At 35.2% G+C, this 18,427-nt stretch overlaps 3 protein-coding genes across 4 annotated transcripts in view; 1 reads left to right on the top strand and 2 right to left on the bottom strand.

Annotated features, from left to right (window-relative positions):
- Nucleotides 1–1,699, bottom strand: part of Acad11 (acyl-CoA dehydrogenase family member 11) — an 84,220-nt gene extending 82,521 nt beyond the window's left edge. Inside the window, exon 1 of one of the 2 annotated variants that reach the window (XM_071615654.1) lies at nt 1,443–1,699. In XM_071615654.1, coding sequence (XP_071471755.1) covers nt 1,443–1,591 — 149 coding nt within the window. In that variant the 5' untranslated portion in view covers nt 1,592–1,699. The remainder of the gene's footprint in view (nt 1–1,442) is intronic. The other variant, XM_071615653.1, reaches the window with a different exon arrangement.
- A 94-nt stretch (nt 1,700–1,793) lies between these two features.
- On the top strand, nt 1,794–14,068 carry Uba5 (ubiquitin like modifier activating enzyme 5). The gene is made up of 12 exons (XM_027934021.2): nt 1,794–2,508; nt 4,670–4,715; nt 4,831–4,920; nt 6,243–6,352; nt 7,064–7,150; nt 7,895–7,979; nt 8,564–8,668; nt 8,849–8,976; nt 10,467–10,602; nt 10,859–10,934; nt 11,075–11,181; nt 12,912–14,068. The coding sequence occupies exons 1-12, from the start codon at nt 2,348–2,350 to the stop codon at nt 12,993–12,995; spliced, it is 1,215 nt and encodes a 404-aa protein (XP_027789822.2). The 5' UTR covers nt 1,794–2,347; the 3' UTR covers nt 12,996–14,068.
- A 1,444-nt stretch (nt 14,069–15,512) lies between these two features.
- The window catches only part of Nphp3 (nephrocystin 3), a 37,507-nt gene continuing 34,592 nt past the window's right edge, over nt 15,513–18,427 (bottom strand). The window contains exons 26-27 of the mRNA XM_027934066.2: nt 17,933–18,048; nt 15,513–17,405 (exon numbers count right to left, since the gene is read on the bottom strand). Coding sequence (XP_027789867.2) covers nt 17,225–17,405; nt 17,933–18,048 — 297 coding nt within the window. The 3' untranslated portion in view covers nt 15,513–17,224. The remainder of the gene's footprint in view (nt 17,406–17,932; nt 18,049–18,427) is intronic.

Here is an 18,427-nt window from a genome sequence, read left to right as displayed (position 1 = left end):
TGTTTTTTTTTTTTCCTTCAAAAAAAGATACTTCAGAATTATTGAGGTTTCCATTGTGGCTTAATGTGTCTTTAACTGTTATAAAATTTTTCATGTGTTCATCTGGTGTGGGATCCAGTTCCATTCGTATGTATAAAATCAAGTTCCAAAGTAATTTCTATACCACAATTAATTTTAGTTAATAAGTATGATTATGGTTTAAGATTCAATTTAATTCAGAATTAGTACTCTACAATCCTAGGTGAATATTATTATTCCTTTTAGTCAAAACAGGACTTGGTGTTCAAAGGGCAATTGATTCAAATTCTTGTGACCAATAGTAATTGAACTTTGACCCACTTTAGTTTGTTTACATCATAAATCTTCTAGGCCAGAGACTACAGCTATTCTTTATTCCACCTCTCCTTTATTTCCCAATGTCTATTAAGACATGGGGTTTTAAGTTTTTATACCCCAGACTCTCTCTGATTCATCTTCTTTATTTCCATTTTTACTGAAATCAATAGTCAAAGAATATAAACACCAATGATAAAATGCCAGTGTTATTGCAAAGTTTACACCCTTTCACCCACATTACTTCATTGTATTACCAAGGCTAACTAGAACAGGCAAATGTCACAAAAGAAAACTTGTTCTCAAGGTTATGGAATATATTTAAAATTCCCACGTAGTAAGTGGCAGATCAAGTTTTTTTTTTTGGAACTTAGGAGTCTTTCTACAGTGCCCTGTTTATAAAAATGCAATTTAAAAAAATTTTTTTTAAGTTGTAGATGAACACAATACCTTTATTTTGTTTAGTTTTTTTATGTGGTGCTGGGGATCAAACCCAATACCTCACGCATGCTAGGCTAGCACTCTACCACTGAGCCACAACCCCAGCCCTAAAAGTACAATTTTAAAATAAAGTTTTAAAAAGTTTAAAACGGTATTCTCTGGATCAGCTCTTCAAGTTTTATTTCCTGGGTTCAGAAACTAAGGCCCAAAGCGGCGCTATAACTTGCCAAGTGAAGACATTAGCAGCTGTTGTAGCCTCCAGGTGGTACCCCTAACTCTGCCCCCAAGAAATATGGCCAATTAAACGTAATTACACCGGCTTCTCAAAAAAAAAAAAAAAAAAAAAAAAAAAAGTCTTATGGTTGTGGCACAAAAGGCCAGAGAAAGTAACTAAATTTCTCACTGTACTTCCAGTGAGTAAATCCTTGAGTCACATAATTTCAATCTTGAACAAAATTTCCAGTGGGCAATGTTATGGCAAATGTTACGATGCTTCCAGTACTGCCCTCGAATTGGGACCAGCCCGAATTGGAATTCTGGAACAGACAATAAGCAGTCCCTGCCTGCAGGATGCGTCACTGCAGAAAAAGAAATCGGGATGGGGTAAATTGGAAGGGCCAAAGGAAAGAAAGCACAATGCACAGATCTGTTCCTGCTGCATCAGATACCTGTACTGAGTAATGGTCAACGTAGCTCCGGGCTGTGCCCCGAAGCCAGGTAAATGACGGTTTAGGTAAGCATCCAAGGACTTGCAGTCTAACTGGTGCTGGGGCAGCACTTCTGCGGTCTCGGGCTCGTGGGCAGCATCCGTCCCCATGACTGTCGCCGAGCTGCAAGCCACAGACCAGGCCCGGACAGGTTCTGGAGTGCCAAGGTTCCCCACAGGTTGCAGCAACTATACTTCAGGACTTGGGGGCGAGGCCGGGTGGGGCCTGGCTCTAGCCAATCACACACATTAGGGCTCCATTACGGCGCTAGGCCGGCCCGCTGAATCTGGCGACTTGAGAAATACCGAAAGCACCCATGTGTGCTCGAATTTTAAAATTCCTGTCAGTGCCAGCGTTGGAAGGGCTCGGTTTTAAAGAAAGTAAAACCGTAGTTATAGGTGCGAGCGAACAAGGATGTAGGAGTCGCTCCCAGCCGATTTACTGCACCTGCGTGCGGAAGACCTCTAGGGTCCGGTTCAGAAAAGAGACCGTCAGGTCCTCGAGCCCAGAAATAAAAGATCCGGGTGTTTTCTCCTAGCCACTTAGTTAAAAGGCAACGTCGCCGTCCTCTTGCTCTAGGTACTTATAACCCCAGTCCTGCGGCAGCTTGTTACAGCAGATGTAGCGAAGAAAGAACTCAAAAGAGGCGAGTTTTTGCTGAGGGGAGCGATGAGAGCGACGCACCGGAAGCGGTACCTTGGAAGGTCTTCGGGAGCCGCAGAGACGTGTCGGTCTTGGAAGCGCTGGGGACCCCGCGCTAGGTCTGTGGGCGTGGACGGTGACGGCAAGTTGCCCAGCCGAGCAGCGTGGGGCGGCGGCGGCGGCGAAGGCCGGGGCTGGGAGGTTTGGCCGCGGGGGTCCCAGCCATGGCCGAGTCCGTGGAGCGGCTGCAGCAGCGGGTACTGGAACTGGAGCGGGAACTTGCCCAGGAGAGAAGTCGGCGGGCCCTGGGTGACGGCGACGGAGCGGGCGGCCGGGCCCGCATTGAGAAGATGAGCTCAGAGGTGGTGGATTCCAATCCCTACAGGTGACTGCGTCGCGAGTCGGAGGAGGGCGAGGTCCCCATCTCGGTGGGGTGAGAAGGGCGCCCCATCCCGCTAGCTCGGCCTCCCGCCACCCTTTTCCTGGTCTGGGGTCCCGTTCCCAGACACGCAAGGGCACTGTTTAGGGATGGTCGGAAGACGTTGTTTCTCGGTTTTAAAAACCCAAGCGAGCCTTCCATATGGTACTGCTCCTGCTCTCGCGGCGGGCGTGCATTCGGCTTCCTGTAGCTCTTGCCTCTAATTACTCCTCCTCACCTTGCTTAGGATTAAGAACATTCAGAAGACATCAAGCGTAAAGCCCGCCTAGCCTAAACTTGGAGATTCATAAAGGCTTTGCAATGAAATTTAGATGGAGAAGGGCGAAGGAGTTCCAAGGGTATCTCAGGCCTTTCTGCTTTACAAGACCTGCTGTTCCTCTCCCTTCCTCGGGAAGCTTGTCAGTTCAGTGCAGTGGTTAAGGGTAAGAACTATACAGCCGCGCTAATGGGTTTTACCCCCATTTTATAGATGAGAGAATCGAGGCTTAGAGGGCTCTCAAGTTTTTATATATAGTATAAGGCCTGAACTGGGGCTGGGGCTGTAACCTCAGTGGTATAGCACATTCCTGAAGCCCCCCCCCCCCCCCCAAAAAAAAAAAATAATAATGCCCAAAGCCTGAACTGGCATTAGGTTTCACTTAATCCAAAATTCACATGAAACTATCTTCCCTGTAAAAATAAATAAGCCATTAAGTAGTGTGGCTAAAAACTGGGTCGTCTTAACGTGAAATAGAGAAGAGCTCTTGTTATTTTTTTTTTCCTTTAAAGAACATGAGGATTTTTGTTGTTGTTGTTTGTGACATTATAAAGCCTCAGTGGCAGTTTTAAGGTGCACTGTTTTAACTGTATTGGTAAATATTAAGGGTTAATGTTCCAAAATCTTTAGAGATTGAATAAGCATGAAACTGTTATCTCTAATCAGAATGAGTGCAAACTATTCCATTTGTCATATTTCAGTAAGTTTGAATTTTACAAATGAACACTTGGAAATTTTCCCTCGAAGATAAAATGCAAAGAAATGTGTGTCTTTTTTTTTTTGTGTGGTGCTGGGGATTTAATCCAAGGCCTTGTGTATGTGAGGGAGGCGGGCACTCTACCAACTGAGCTATATCCCCATATGGTATAGAATATGATTATAAGCACATGGAGAAACTGGAGAGGCAAGCAGAAGTGTTGATTAGAACACCTAGTTTCAAACTCAAGTTCAGAAACTCAGCTCTAAATATTGTTTGCCAGTTAGCTGACTGTGGGCAGTAAATTATTCTAATTTTTTTTTTTTGGTCTTAATTATCCTAATTTTTTTCTTGGTCTGGGGTCCAGATCAGGGAGGTGCAATGCATTTTTCTCAGAGATTATTTGTAAAATTAAAGAGAGCATGAAGATAAAGATGGCAGACCACAGGAACTGACGTTCACTTCTGCCCACTCCCACTAAACAAACAGTAAAAAATTAAAAAAAAAAAAGGTAATCCCACATTCAGAAAATAGAAGGTTTCCATTAATAATTGGGGAGAGAGGAGTGGGTTCTTATACTTGAAGATTATAGTGACATAATTTTGGAAACTTTGATGGATGAAGGATGACTGATTTAACAGATTCTAAGAAGTTGAATCTTAAATCTGCATCCCAACTTACACCGCACAATCGCCCCAAGAGGCTCAGAAATGGGTACAGGTATTTCTAGAAAGTCTTTTGAAAAAACAGAACCCAAGGACCCTTACTCCACTGGGGGTAGCTGAGCTAATGCCCCTTCCCCACCAGGAGAAGAGATTGGAGATTTATTTATTGAAGAGAGTAAAATAGAGGATTTCTACTAATAACTGGGCAGGTATTGATCTCAGCTGCACATTAGAACAGAGAAGTAGCTTTTAAATACATATATATTATTTCACAGGCTACACCAGGAGAAGGGTACATGAGTGTCTGTATTTAAAGCTACTAAGTAATTTAGTTCCACCTGGGAAAAAGCAACTGAAAGATTCCTCTTATTTTAAAAGAGGAGTAATGATTGAATTTCAGTGTTTATTTTATGTAATGATGTATGCCTGTTTATATCACTGTTAACTTATCAATTGTAGCTCTAAAACATTTTCTTTTCTTTGTTTAAGCCGCCTGATGGCCTTGAAGCGAATGGGAATTGTAAGCGACTATGAGGTATGATAACCCTTTCCAAGTTTTTGAAGACAATTTCAGGAAATGAAAATAATTTCTGGTGACAAATTAAATGAAGAACTCTTAACCAGAACATATGTAATTTTGCATTTCACAGAAAATCCGTACCTTTGCTGTAGCAATAGTAGGTGTTGGTGGAGTTGGTAGTGTGACGGCTGAAATGCTGACAAGATGTGGCATTGGTAAGGTAAAAATATTTCTCTTTGCCTGTCTCATAGGGAATTCCTCATTCTTGGAGCAAATCAGGTACAAGTTAGGACTTTTTTCCTTGCTACTAATGGTCTACTCATTTGTTGTGTATTTATTCAGATTGTTCTTTCCATCCAAAATATTGAGATATATCCCTGTCCAAACAAAAACTGATATTATTGATAATTACACAAGGACTGTTACAGGAACTTTTTTGTTTGGGGTATTACATAAACAATTTGGATTTAGGTGTTTTAGATATAGATATTTAGGAAAGGAGACTATTAAATTGATAAAGTATGAGTGAAACACTGAAACATATATAAATTATTTTATTAAACATAATTTAAATGACAAATAGGCTCTCTATTCTGTGTATTTCTTACTCTTGAATTTGTACTAGAAAATGTTCAGATTTTTTTTAATCCATATTTTTAAAATTTTGTTTTAAATATTTATTTGGATTATGTGTAGGAAAGAAAAGTAAACTTATACCAGAATTCAGTCCATCAGTCTTTGATTTATAAAACCAAGGTCTATGATGTTAGATACATAGTAATTGAATAGATAAGCTTTCCACAGTTGTATAATTGTGGAAAACCGTTTAGTTTTTCATTTTGATAAGGCAAACATTTTCCCATATAGTTTATCAATACTTTGTAATGTGTTGGTGTACCTCAAATTCTTAAAGCGGTTTCAGATTTGGTACTCATTCATCAATACAAAAACACCATCAAAATTTTGATATCTTTTAAGAGGTTTACAAAGGCAGGCCAAAAATTTCTTATAGCTGACTTAAAACATGTTTGGTGAAGATATTAGAGATCAATGGGAGAGATCCGTGGTTCACAAGTTTGTTATCAGAAGCACTTGAAAAGCTTATGAAAACACAGACTGCTAGACCCTGTATCAGTGGTTCTGATTCTGTTGGTATGAGGTACATTGTCATTTTAACACCTTCTCAGGTGATCCTAATGATGTTCAAGGGACTAACTAAACTTTGAGAATTGCTGGAGTCTTGCTAGTACTCTAAGTCTGGTCCTAAGTAGTAGCCTCAGCATCACCTGGGAGCTTGTTAGAAATGAAGATTTTCAGCCTTTGGGCAAATGCTCTAGTTGCCTCATCTTTAAGATGAGGATAATAGTACCTGTGTATTTAGCTCACATAAGTGTTCAGTGAATTCACATATGGCACCTAATGTCTTAGTTAACTAATGTCATCATCAGACTCTTAAAGCAATCAAATGTAGGTCCACTAGTTTGCTATTTGTTAATTTTAGTTTTTTGGAATGTTTTTCATTGGAATAAATTTTTATTTTAGTTACTCCTCTTTGACTATGACAAAGTAGAACTGGCCAATATGAACAGACTTTTCTTCCAGCCTCATCAAGCAGGACTGAGTAAAGTTCAAGCAGCAGAACATACTTTAAGGTAAATGGAATTACAGTTAAGGACTATATTCAGTGAAATCTTATTTTATAAATTTGGTATGAGTTAACCTAATACATAGTCCTAAATTATTCTCTATACAAATGCAGATTTTTACTTACTCTTGGACTTGGGTTGACGAATTTTTTCTATATGTGGATAGATGGTACATATTTTAGTCTTTGAGGTCCTTATGGTCTCTGCAACTGCTGAACTATGGAGTTGTAGTCTGATAAAAGCCACAGATAACACAAAGGTGAATAGGCATATCTGTGCTCCAATAAAACTTCATTTTTGGACTCTGGACTTTGAATTTCATCATTTTCATGTCATTAGGTGTTATTCCTTTGACTTTTTTCTCAAATGTTTAAAAATTGTTCTTAACTTGAAGGCTGTACAAAAACAGGTGGTACAACAGATTTGACCAATGGGACATAGTGTGTGAACCCCTATACCAAATTGAATATGTGACAAATAAGCTATTTTGTTAGGCTGAGCTGTAGCTACCAGAAGTAGTAAAGATATAATTCCCAGCACATAGATTGATCCAGGTTGGGGTGAGAATTAAAAAAAAAAAAAAAAAGGTAGAAGAGGACTTTGGATTTTCTCTGAATAGCTTGAATTCCAATTTTCTAACTTACTCTTTAGCTCTTTCTGTGTTTTCTTAGTGTAGCTACTAATAGTCTTTATAATCATTCCCTTTTTTCCTCTTAGGAACATTAATCCTGATGTTCTTTTTGAAGTACATAACTATAATATAACCACAATGGAAAACTTTCAACATTTCATGGATAGAATAAGGTAACATTTTATTTATGAGTGTTTTGTAAAAAATGCCCAGCCCAGTTAAGCAAGTATTAGACAAATCCATTGATTAATTTAGAAAATTGGCAGATTAATATGTTTTTGTGTTTATTAAAATAGTAATTTTTATATATTAAACGGCAGGAGGATTGCAAGTTTGAGGCCAGCCTCAGCAATGTAGTGTGACCCTAAGCAACTTAGCGAGACCCTGTCTCAAAATAAAAAATAAAAAGTGGTGGGGATGTGGCTCCAGGATTAAGTACTCCTGGGTTCAATCCCTGGTACCAAAAATAAACAAATAAATAAATAAACAAAATACTCTGATATTTACAATGATTTAATAAAGGACCCTCAATTTAAATTTTGTGTTCTAGATTATACTTCTCTCTGAAATAGTTTTCTTCAGAGACTGTCAGAATACCTCCAAAATAATGAATTGTATTCAATTAGTTTTTATTACATTGATATTTTAGTGAAGCATGAACAAGATTTTAAAAGCTAATATGGAAACAGTTGTGAACAGATTTCATATTTCCTTCATCCTTTTACCACAATGGTATCATTGATTTTATATTCAAATAGTTATTTAATGTTTCATATATACAGGATATTTAATATTAAATACTTATTGATGTTATACTCAAAAATTTAATGAAAGAAGAAAACTGAACAATAAAGTCTAATTAGAATATATTTTCTATCTTGATATTTTTTCAAATAAAATTTGTTTTCCTTGACTAGTAATGGTGGGTTAGAAGAAGGAAATCCTGTTGATCTAGTTCTTAGCTGTGTGGACAATTTTGAAGCTCGGATGGCAATAAATACAGTGAGTTTTTCTATTATGTAAGATGTAATACTCATGGATTTATCTATATTCTTTTATGATCCCTAGTGTATGATTAGTATACCATCCCCATCTCAAAAATAATTGTGATTTTTGAGCCCTTTTTTGTGCTTATTTGTAATGTTCTCTTTGTCTACTTTTAAAATTTATAATAGTTGTGGGAAGTGTCTCGCTTTGTTGGGCATGACAGACATTTCAAGCATCCCACTCTCTCATGCTTATCAGAAGCAAGGACTTTTAACTTTTCAATTAATATTTTAGATATTTTATTTTTGAAATTAATATAAATTTTTATATTAACCTGGCAAGATACCTAATAAACTGTGGTTTCAGTTAATAAATAGGTATTTATCAATTCTTTAATACTGATAGTTTATTCTTTAAATAAAAATGGTAATTGCCAAGGAATTCAATTATTTGCAGCTTCACTCCTTTTTTTCTTGAAAATTAATTTTTAGAAACCCTTGGTGATTCATTGAGTAAGCTATAACATTTCACAACAAGAATTTATAGTAAACTACTTGCTTCTTTGTTTTCTTCCTTGTTTTCATTTATTTCTATTTAAGGCCTGTAATGAACTTAGACAAACATGGATGGAATCTGGGGTCAGTGAAAATGCAGTTTCGGGGCATATACAGCTTATAATTCCTGGAGAATCTGCTTGTTTTGCGGTATGCATTATTTGTCTTAGATCTTTTTACATTGTTAGGCACTAGAGTCCTTAGGGGAATTGAAAATGTGTTATAATTCAAAGAAAAAACAAACTTGAATGTAATGGAATGCTGTTTGAAACATTCATATTTTTCCTTCTTTCTTTTAAAATTGTTTGCCTTTTTTCCTTTTTCATGCAGTGTGCACCACCACTTGTAGTTGCTGCAAATATTGATGAAAAGACTCTTAAACGAGAAGGCGTTTGTGCGGCCAGTCTTCCTACCACTATGGGAGTGGTGGCGGGGATCTTGGTACAAAATGTGTTAAAGTAAGTGAGGGCTAATTTTTTTGAATAGTTTTATATGCTTTTGATAAATATATTTTGTTAAGATTTCAAAAATTGAAATTATCAGCCAAGTATTTAATTTTTAAAAATTTAATTTTAAATATATTTTTATTTTATATATGTATATGTGTACTTTTAATCCATGTATATTTACATTAATTTGAATACATTAACATAACATTAATGTGTGTGTGTATGAATGTCCATTACTCTGATAAGCAAAAAATGCATATTTCATTTTAATTTTCATTCATTTGTTTAAAAAAGGGTTAGGCACATACGTTTCTGTGAGTTATCTTTAATATCCTTTACCCTGTTTTTTGTTTTGTTGTATATTGAAAACATGCATTTGCAAATATTTTTCCTTTTGTTTTATACATGATTTTTCTTCTATACAGAAGATTTTAAAGGGAATCACATTTGATGGGCAGGGGAACAGAAAAGAACTTTATGGGTTATTGGAAATATTCTGTATCTTGATCTGGTAGTATTTACATGAAGATATAAAATATTTTATTTACTATACATTCACAATTGTGTACTTCACAGTAAACTATATACAAATTTTAACTAATTATATTTAATACCATGTCTCAAGATTTTAAAAAACACTTCTCTCACATTTTACTATCTCTGAAATCAGTATGTGTCTTAAAGTTTAAAAACTATATAAAATGCCAGCATTTTTGCCGGGTTTCTGTTCTCGCGACTAAAAGGCTCAGGGGTCACTCCAGTTAAACTGGGCTAACTGGGCTTCACAAAATAACCACACAAGAGACACAAATACCTTTTTCTTCGGGGTCGCTGTGACGGCTCCTCTGACCTTAAGGGTCCGCAGAAAGAGAGAGAGAGAGGAGAAGCTATTCAAATGACGCAAGGGGTCAGGTTTCAGGGGGCTGAGTCTATCTTCATGATGTCCACTGTCAGCAGGTTGACTGACACCTGGGTAGGCCACACTCAAGGGCACAGTAAGAGAAGGGGACACACACAGGCACTTCCATGGAAGATTCTATCCTAAACAAGGCAAGGGGTTATATTACAAAGGAACAGGTGAGCATAGCTTCACCCATGGGGCTGTAGCAAGACACACCCATGCATGAGACACCGACCCTCGCACCCAAGAAGGGTGCCACATTTCTGTGACTGAGCCTCAGCACCCAGCGGGGAGTGTAACTCAGTCACGAGTAAGGTTGGCCTCGCACACATTTTATTTTTAGTAGAGGTTCAAAAACTAATAATGCATTCTTTAGGTGATGAAATGGAGTAATCTTTTCTTTCCTTCATTAATTCAGCAAATATTCAAGCATCTACTTACGAAGTAGGCTCTGTCAACAAGATAGAAAATTTCTGTTTCTGAGTTGCATGTTGGAAAAATCATTACGAACTCCAAAATAATTTCTAAAAAATTCACTTACTTTCTTTTAGTACTTTTTATGGGTTTTTCTTCCTTTAAGTCTATTTTGTTTTTCTAGGTTTCTATTAAATTTTGGTACTGTTAGTTTTTACCTTGGATACAATGCAATGCAAGATTTTTTTCCTACTATGTCCATGAAGCCAAATCCTCAATGTGATGATAAAAATTGCAGGAAGCAGCAGGAAGAATACAAGGTATATGTCAAATCTGTCAGAATGTCTGAGGGATCTTATTGCATAGAATAGTAACTTAAACAGTCAAACAAAAGGAACAGATTTGGATTCTGGAGTTTTATAGTTTTAATTTTATAATTTTAACTTATTCATCATATTTATTAAAAATAAAGATCCTTTCTTGTTTGTGATACCATAAAACCCTGTCTGAATTCTTGATTAATGCTTCAGAGAGCTGATAATGATTGAAAACACTGGTATTATTTGATTTCTACAGAAAAAGGTAGCATTATTGCCCAAACCGGAGACTGTTCAAGAAGAGGAAGAGATAATACATGAGGATAATGAGTGGGGTAGGAATTCTTTTATAAATTGAAGACATACATCCAACAAAATCTTCTGTGGTAGAGAATACAAGGTTACACACATTTTGAATAATTATTGCTCATGAAGTTTCTTCAGAACTGTTGCAGAATCTATTTTAATTCAACAGGTATTGAGCTGGTATCTGAGGTTTCAGAAGAAGAATTGAAAAATTCTTCAGGTCCAGTTCCTGACTTACCTGAAGGAATTACAGTGGCATATACAATTCCAAAAAAGGTACTTTAAAAATCTGATTTATCCATAAGTAAATATAAGATAAAATGTATACATATCTTCTTTTATCTTTATTCTATTTAGTAATGCCAATATACTAATTCCTGTTTTGGGTATTTTACACCATAGGCATTAAGATGTGAGAAAGAAGTATTTAGTGTTAAAATGGAGTTGTGTACAGTCTATGTTAAACTTTGAAAACACTGACATAAAATGGTTTCGTTCACTCATTAATAGGTCATGCATAATAGATTTTGATTAAATGAAAATATGATTTAGCCACAATACCATTTAAAAATACTTCAGTAGACAGTCTAAGTACATTTCTCTAAAGAAGACATTCAGGGGCTGGGGATGTGGCTCAAGCAGTAGCGCGCTTGCCTGGCATGCGTGCGGCCCGGGTTCGATCCTCAACACCACATACAAACAAAGATGTTGTGTCCGCCAAAAACTAAAATAAATAAATAAATATTTTTTTTAAAAAAAGAAGACATTCAAATGGCCAATATAAATATGAAAAACTGCTCAACATCATTAAACATCAGGGTAATGCAAATCAAAACCACAATGAGGTTATCACCTCATTCCAGTTAGAATGGCTGTTATCAAAAAGATAACACATGCTCAAAAGGATGTGCAGAAGATAGAATCTTTACTATTGGTGGAGATATAAATTAGTAGATGCATTATGGAAAATGGCATGAAGTTCCTCAAAAATTAAAAGTAGAACAGTTTTAAAAATTGAATGTTTGTGGAACAGCTGTTTCACTACTGGGTGTATATCTAAAGAAATGTAATCTTATGTTGAAGAGACATCTATACCTCCGTATTTATTGCAGCATTGTTGACAGTAGTTAAGAAATGAACTCCAGTTAAGTGTTTATTGACTGATTAATGGATAAAGAAAAGTAAGGGGTATATGTACTGTGGAACACTATTCAGTCATAAAAGGATATTTTGTTATTTGTGACAACATGGATAGAACTAGGGGTCATTATGTTTAGAGAAATAAACCAGGCACAGAATGACAGCTGTGTCACTCATGTAGAATCTTAAAAACTTGATCATGTATATATTGAAAATTAAATAGTGCTTATCAGAGGTTGGGGAAAAAATAGGGGAAGTTGGTTAATAGCTACTGAGTTATTGTTAGAGAGTAGAAATAAGTTCTGGTATCCTGTTTCACAGTAGCATGACTTAGATAATGTACTGAACTCTGTATTTCAGAAAGCTAAAAGAAATGATTTTTTAAATGTTTTTACCACAAAGAAATGATAAGTGTTTGATAAGATAAGTGAACCCTGATATATAGTATATACAAGTATCAAAACATCAAATGGTACTCCATAAATAAATATAATTTTTAGGTCAATTAAAATATATGCTTGAGATATCAAGAATACGAAAATTACTGCCTCATAAATCAAATGCTGGTGGGGAAAGTAAAGGACTGTCCTAAAAATTGCAAGGCATCGGTTGGAGCTATAACTCAGTGACAGAGCGCCTGCCTAGCATGTGTGAGGCACTGGGCTTGATCTTTAGCATCAGATAAAAATAAAAGCATTCTATCTAAACTACAAAAAAAAAAAAAAAAAAGATTTTTTAAAATTACAAGCCATATTTATTAGAGGAAATTAATAAACTTGTTGAGCAGGGTTAAAGCTTACTGATTCCTAAGCATAAAGAATTCAGTAAGGCTATTTTTTCACTATATTTTCCTCATTTGTTGACAGCAAGACGACTGTGTATCTGAAGTTACAGTAGAAGATTCTGGAGAAAGCTTGGAAGACCTCATGGCCAAGATGAAGAATATATAGATTATGGACTGGCATATATTTTACTTTTTCTGTGTATAAGCCTATTCTCTTGAAATTAAAAAAATTCAAAACTGATAAAACTTAGGGCAAGATTAACTGATGTTGTAATCTTCACTAAATTGTTATACTTTATTAAAATACTGTAGCTGTTGCTCTTTGCTCCTCTTTCCAACTAAATCTAATAGCTGTCCTAAAAGATTTGCCTTCAGAGTACTATTGTAGCATAGCCACCAAAATATCTTGGCCTTTTGAAGGTTGGGGAAGGACCAATCTGATTCTATAGTCTTTATTTCTTTCTAGTAATCCCTTGTGGTCTGTGAAAAGGACATAGACAATAAAGTAGTACAAACAAAAGGAGGACAGGTGCAGCCTATTGATCAGAGCTGGCAAGTGTCTGTCACTGTGTTTGGTTCAAGAAACAAAGAAACAAGAAAATTGCCCAAAATTACTATCTTGACCAACTGTGATTTTTAAATACTTAACCCATAAAATGAAATTATCCTCTCCAGTGTTTTTGGATTTAATACAAGCTGCAATGTAATCATTGGAGAAGTTTAAAAGTTGTGAATTATATACTCAAAACAAGACAAAGGCAAGTAAGTGGAACCTGTCTTTATGGGTAAGTAGATAAAGGTACTTTCAGGAAACTGAAAGTCAAATTTTATTTTATTCTGCACTGACCATGGAAAAGAAATCATTGTTATCTGTGGCATATATATCTGGAGTTTCTGCACTTTACTGGAAAACAAGGCATAAATTTAGACTGACATCCACATTACACCTACCAAATAGGCTACTTCCAAATATTTCATTTAAATTTGATACTTAAGGTAGTGAGATATTGACAAGGGTTGTCCTGGCCAGTAAATATGAAAGAAGAGTTTTAAATTACCTCCACAATGACTAATATATACTTCTTCCTTGGAGGAGGCTCATTTCCTGATTGTGACTACTAAATCGTAAATTGATATAAACTGGTTTTCTCTGGAGTTACATACAAATAGCAAAGTTTTAGCATTGGTTGGAGTAAATTCTCAATGGTTTGGAGACCAATAAACAACATGCAGGTATAACCATTGCCAGTAGGCTGTTACTATGCTAATATCTTATTTTGATAGTTGTTCTTTTGAAGATATGAATGTCCAGGTTGTATCTACAGGGGGAAAATGTTAGTAAAAAGTTAAAAGTACATTCCCTACTTGTAAAATAAAGTTCTAAAAACTGATTTCAGAAATATATTCAGTTTATTAGTTTTGCGATTCTGGAATTACACTGTGATTTTCATGTTTATAGTAAAATGAGGAAATAGGAGGATAGTTTTTAAAAAAAAAATATTTTTTAGTTATAGATGGATGCAATATCTTTATTTCGTTTATTCATTTTTTTTTTTTTTTTTTTTTTATGTGGTGCTGAGGATCGAACCCAGTGCCTCACATGTGGGAGGCAAGCGCTCTGCCACTGAGCCACTACCCAGCCCCAGGAGGATGATTTTTCTAGCCTTAAAACTTTCTTATGTTGCCTTGGTGAGTCTTTTACCGTTAAAAAAAAAAAAAAAAAAAATTAGTGCATTGAGTTATAGAATAGCTCTTCTAGTTACTAAAGATATTTTGGATTTTTAAAATGAAATGTGGTCTTTCTACAATAATTCTGCTTCAGAAACTGGTATACAAATTTGGTAAGGTCTTACTTATAAATTACTAAATTTGATTTGATAAAGTATATAGACCATCTGAAGACCTTTATCTGGTCTTATACTGGTACAGCATCACGGCTGATGTCTTGACTACACCAAATTTTATTTATCTTATTTTAATTTTTTTGGGAGGGTTCTAATATCTTTCATAAACTATTGGATTATTTTATCAGAAAAAATATGGTAATAGGTATCTTGCAACTTGGAATGAATGCTCTCTTGACAGTCTGTGTGCCATGAAAACTTGGGTTAGTAGGCAGCCAATTATGAGGAACTGATCATGACATAATTTTGCATTAAATAAACTCATAGTATTTGGTTAGACTTGAAGACACTAGAGATTCTAATGCGAAAGAGAGAAAAGAAGTACCAAAACTGCTTTAGCAGACTCTAACAATCACTTTTTAATTTTTTATTATCATCATTAATGGAAAATTAATTTATGGTCTGCTCAGATTTTTTTTATGTAGTTGAGAATATATGTATTATGGTTTTCTTATAAATACTTCCTGGATACTTAGCCCATCCAATACAGAAAGGTCTGCACTTTTTAAGAATATATTTAAGGAAGCTTTGACTCCTCAGATCATGTTTTTTTGTTTTGTTTTGTTTTGTTTTTCATATTTCATTATCATTGATGAATGAAAATGAGAAAATGAATTATGAATAGCAAAATTTGGTTCCTACCTATTCAGTTTTATGATTGAGTTGTTTGAAAGCTATCTTTTCTGCTGTCAAAGTATATGTTAATGTGAATATAATATTCCTATTGGAGAACCTCAAATACACATATGCACACACACACAAGATCTCTGTTACAGCTGTGTTTATCTTAGACATTCTCATGAAAATATATGCTTGTTAGTAATACAATAAATAGATCAAAATAGTTTTTACATTTAAACTTAATTATTTTTAAAATACATAAAGTGATCATTCTCAGCCAAAATTATAATTTTTACCATAAAGTCACTGAATAATAATAGACATTTCTAATATTTTTTTGTATGTTTTTCAAGTTCAAATTTTGGAGAAGCAAAGAATAAATATATATTAAGTTTTTTTCAAGGTTTTTCCAGAGTACTGGTCTCATTATTTCCTAAAGCAATTTTTTTTTAGGCTGGTAATATAATACTTATAATGCATTACTTATAGTACTAAATCAGATTTTAAGCTCCAGTAGCTTAATTTTAAAATTAATTTCTGACATATTTGTGAATTCAATTATTTGTACCTTTCACAGCAAGGTGAATGATATGTTACAGTCATATTTTATTTTCTTTTCCCTCTGTACCTCTTCCAAAAAGGGAAATAAGGATGCTTACTAAGATCCTGCCTAATTTATTCAAATGACCACTCTAAGGCCTCAGAGTTTTACCAATGCTTCTCACACTTAAATGCATGTAAATTACCTGGGGATCAAGCTGAAATGCAGATTATGACTTAGAAGGCAGCAGAGTCTGAATACTTAATAGGATCCCAGCATAAGCAGCAAGGCCTTAGAGAACATTAACCAAGACCCTTGTAGAATCACTGAAGTGCTTCAAGTTGACCAAACTACTAAACATTCAAGTCTTTTTATTAGCAAATTTTCAATGTATTAATCTTAAGTATACAAAATGTAGCCCTCTTATATAAACTAGAGTTGGAAAGTAAATTGCACTTTTATTTTAAACAGTGAAGTATGGTTTTTACATTTTTCCTTTACAACTAATACATATTAGAATCTCACAAATTGATGGAAGATTTTACTGAGTATAAATACATAAGTGGTATAAATAACATCCAAATGTGGCAATATATACAAAATCTATAAAAATATTTAATTTTTAGTATAAAAATGAATTTGAGTATGAGGTAAATGCGACAGGTTCAGCTGTTCAAGAAAGATGACAGAATGCTAGGTCCACTTTGGGGCAAGATCAAAGAATACTAAAGAGTTAGCCTGTTATTATTGCACAGAGGACTCCAGACACTACAGATGTATACAACACAGTCATGAAAAATGCATAAAGTAGAGAACACAGAAAGCAGGGTGATTGGCCTGTCAAGGGAAAAAGCAGAATAAAAAAGAAAAACACAGCAATCAAGAATTCCTATAATTAATTTGAAGGCAATTCAAACGTTTCATAAACATGATCCCTTTATTCGTTTTCTTTGAGGTAGAGGATTAGGCCAGACCACTACTGAAAAACAAGGAATGGCTGGAAAGGCTCAGGTGGCTCTTGAGAGATGAAAAGAATCTTGGAGTTCTTGACTCCCCCACCAGCTCTCGGTGAACAGAGACGCATCTACTCACAATCCAGTCCTCACGTAGTCTTAGAATGGATCCCATACATTAGGAAAAGTAATTATTTTAATCAACTTAAACAGACAAAATCACAACTCAAATATAGTCCAATTCCAGACAAATACCAGTTAAATCATAAGAGTAGTAAAAATAAATTTTCTTACCAACATTTTTAAAAAGTTTTAAATTCTTATGTTCCAAATGATAATTATTTTATCCTAAGGTATGTAAATATAATTGCTGCTGTCACCTTTGTCCTTGAGGAAGGAAAACATTAGGAGAATGAGTGGTTTTTAAGCTGAACGTGTCTCCACTTGATGAATGTCTTGAAGGAGCTTTTCCCCCCAAAAGTGATGTTTCTGCTTCTTTTATCTCCATGGCCCTTTTGTACAGTTCAGCAGCTTTTTCAAAATCTCCTTCTTCGTAGCTTTGAGAGAGAAAAAAAAATGAGAACATAAGCTCCTAACAATTCTAAGTGACCTTGAGATAGAGAACAAGCTGTGAACATTTGCTTCTTTTCCCCTTTTTGCAGTGTTCATGACCAGTATTCTCTCTGTTCTGTGGACTATTTGCTTCGGTGTCTCATTCACACCATTAAGACCATATTGTAGTACATTCAGTGAAAGTGCTCAAGGAAGTTCCTATCTGCATCCTGAGATAACACAATGAGCAAGCAAAACTCAGTGTGCTTAACAGTGAATGAGCTCCAGGGATAGCAATTTTTTTGTTTTTTCCCCATTGCCAGTTAGTAGCAAATGTAAACCATCCAATTTGCTCTGATACACTCTCATTTCTGGATATGACTTTAGTTTCTCGTGAGATAGACCAGCAAAAATCACCCCTCTTGTCTCCAAGGAAGAACATTCAGCAATAAATATTTTGTGCTGTTCTGTGATGAGTCAAAGCTATTCTAAAAGAATGGGTATACCTGAGGAAAGTGAAGAAGATTCTTACCTAAGCACAGCTAAGTTTTTTAATGTTTCTCCAACTCGAGGATGCATCCGACCCAGGCTATCTTCATAAATCTTTAATGCTCTTTCATATAATGGCAAAGCTTCAATGTGTTTTTTCTTATTAAAAAAAAAAAAAAAAAAAAGTAACGTACACATAAACACACTGGGTTTCTGAAATTACTCTTAATGCTTTTTACACTAAGTTGATCTATTTTGGTAAGCACTTTAAAATGAAATTATCCTTCAAAAGATATGAGTAAAAAGATTAACTTATTAATATCATAAAGAGAGATGCAGTATAACAGAAAGTCATATATATAAGTTTTCAACCTGGTCTGGTAACCATTTGACCTTAACCTAACAATATAAATGCAAACCTGTTTCTTTATTAACTAGTGGTAGATACTATAAGCTTAAAGATAATATTCTACAGACAACTGTAGGAATCTCCAGAATTTAAAAAATAAGCCTATACTAACTCTACACTCAGGGTTTT

The sequence above is a fragment of the Marmota flaviventris genome, chromosome 8 (assembly GCF_047511675.1).
Source record: "Marmota flaviventris isolate mMarFla1 chromosome 8, mMarFla1.hap1, whole genome shotgun sequence".
In the NCBI taxonomy this organism is placed as follows: domain Eukaryota; kingdom Metazoa; phylum Chordata; class Mammalia; order Rodentia; family Sciuridae; genus Marmota; species Marmota flaviventris.
This window is presented reverse-complemented; position numbering and strand designations above follow the sequence as displayed.

What these genes read in the sequence shown, in the direction of transcription:
- Uba5 (XM_027934021.2), top strand. Translation starts at nt 2,348, where the DNA reads ATGGCCGAGTCCGTGGAGCGGCTGCAGCAGCGGGTACTGGAACTGGAG. An exon ending in ACATGAGGATAATGAGTGGG is followed by an intron (nt 10,935 to 11,074) that starts GTAGGAATTCTT and finishes TTAATTCAACAG; the next exon opens with GTATTGAGCTGGTATCTGAG. An exon ending in CATATACAATTCCAAAAAAG is followed by an intron (nt 11,182 to 12,911) that starts GTACTTTAAAAA and finishes ATTTGTTGACAG; the next exon opens with CAAGACGACTGTGTATCTGA.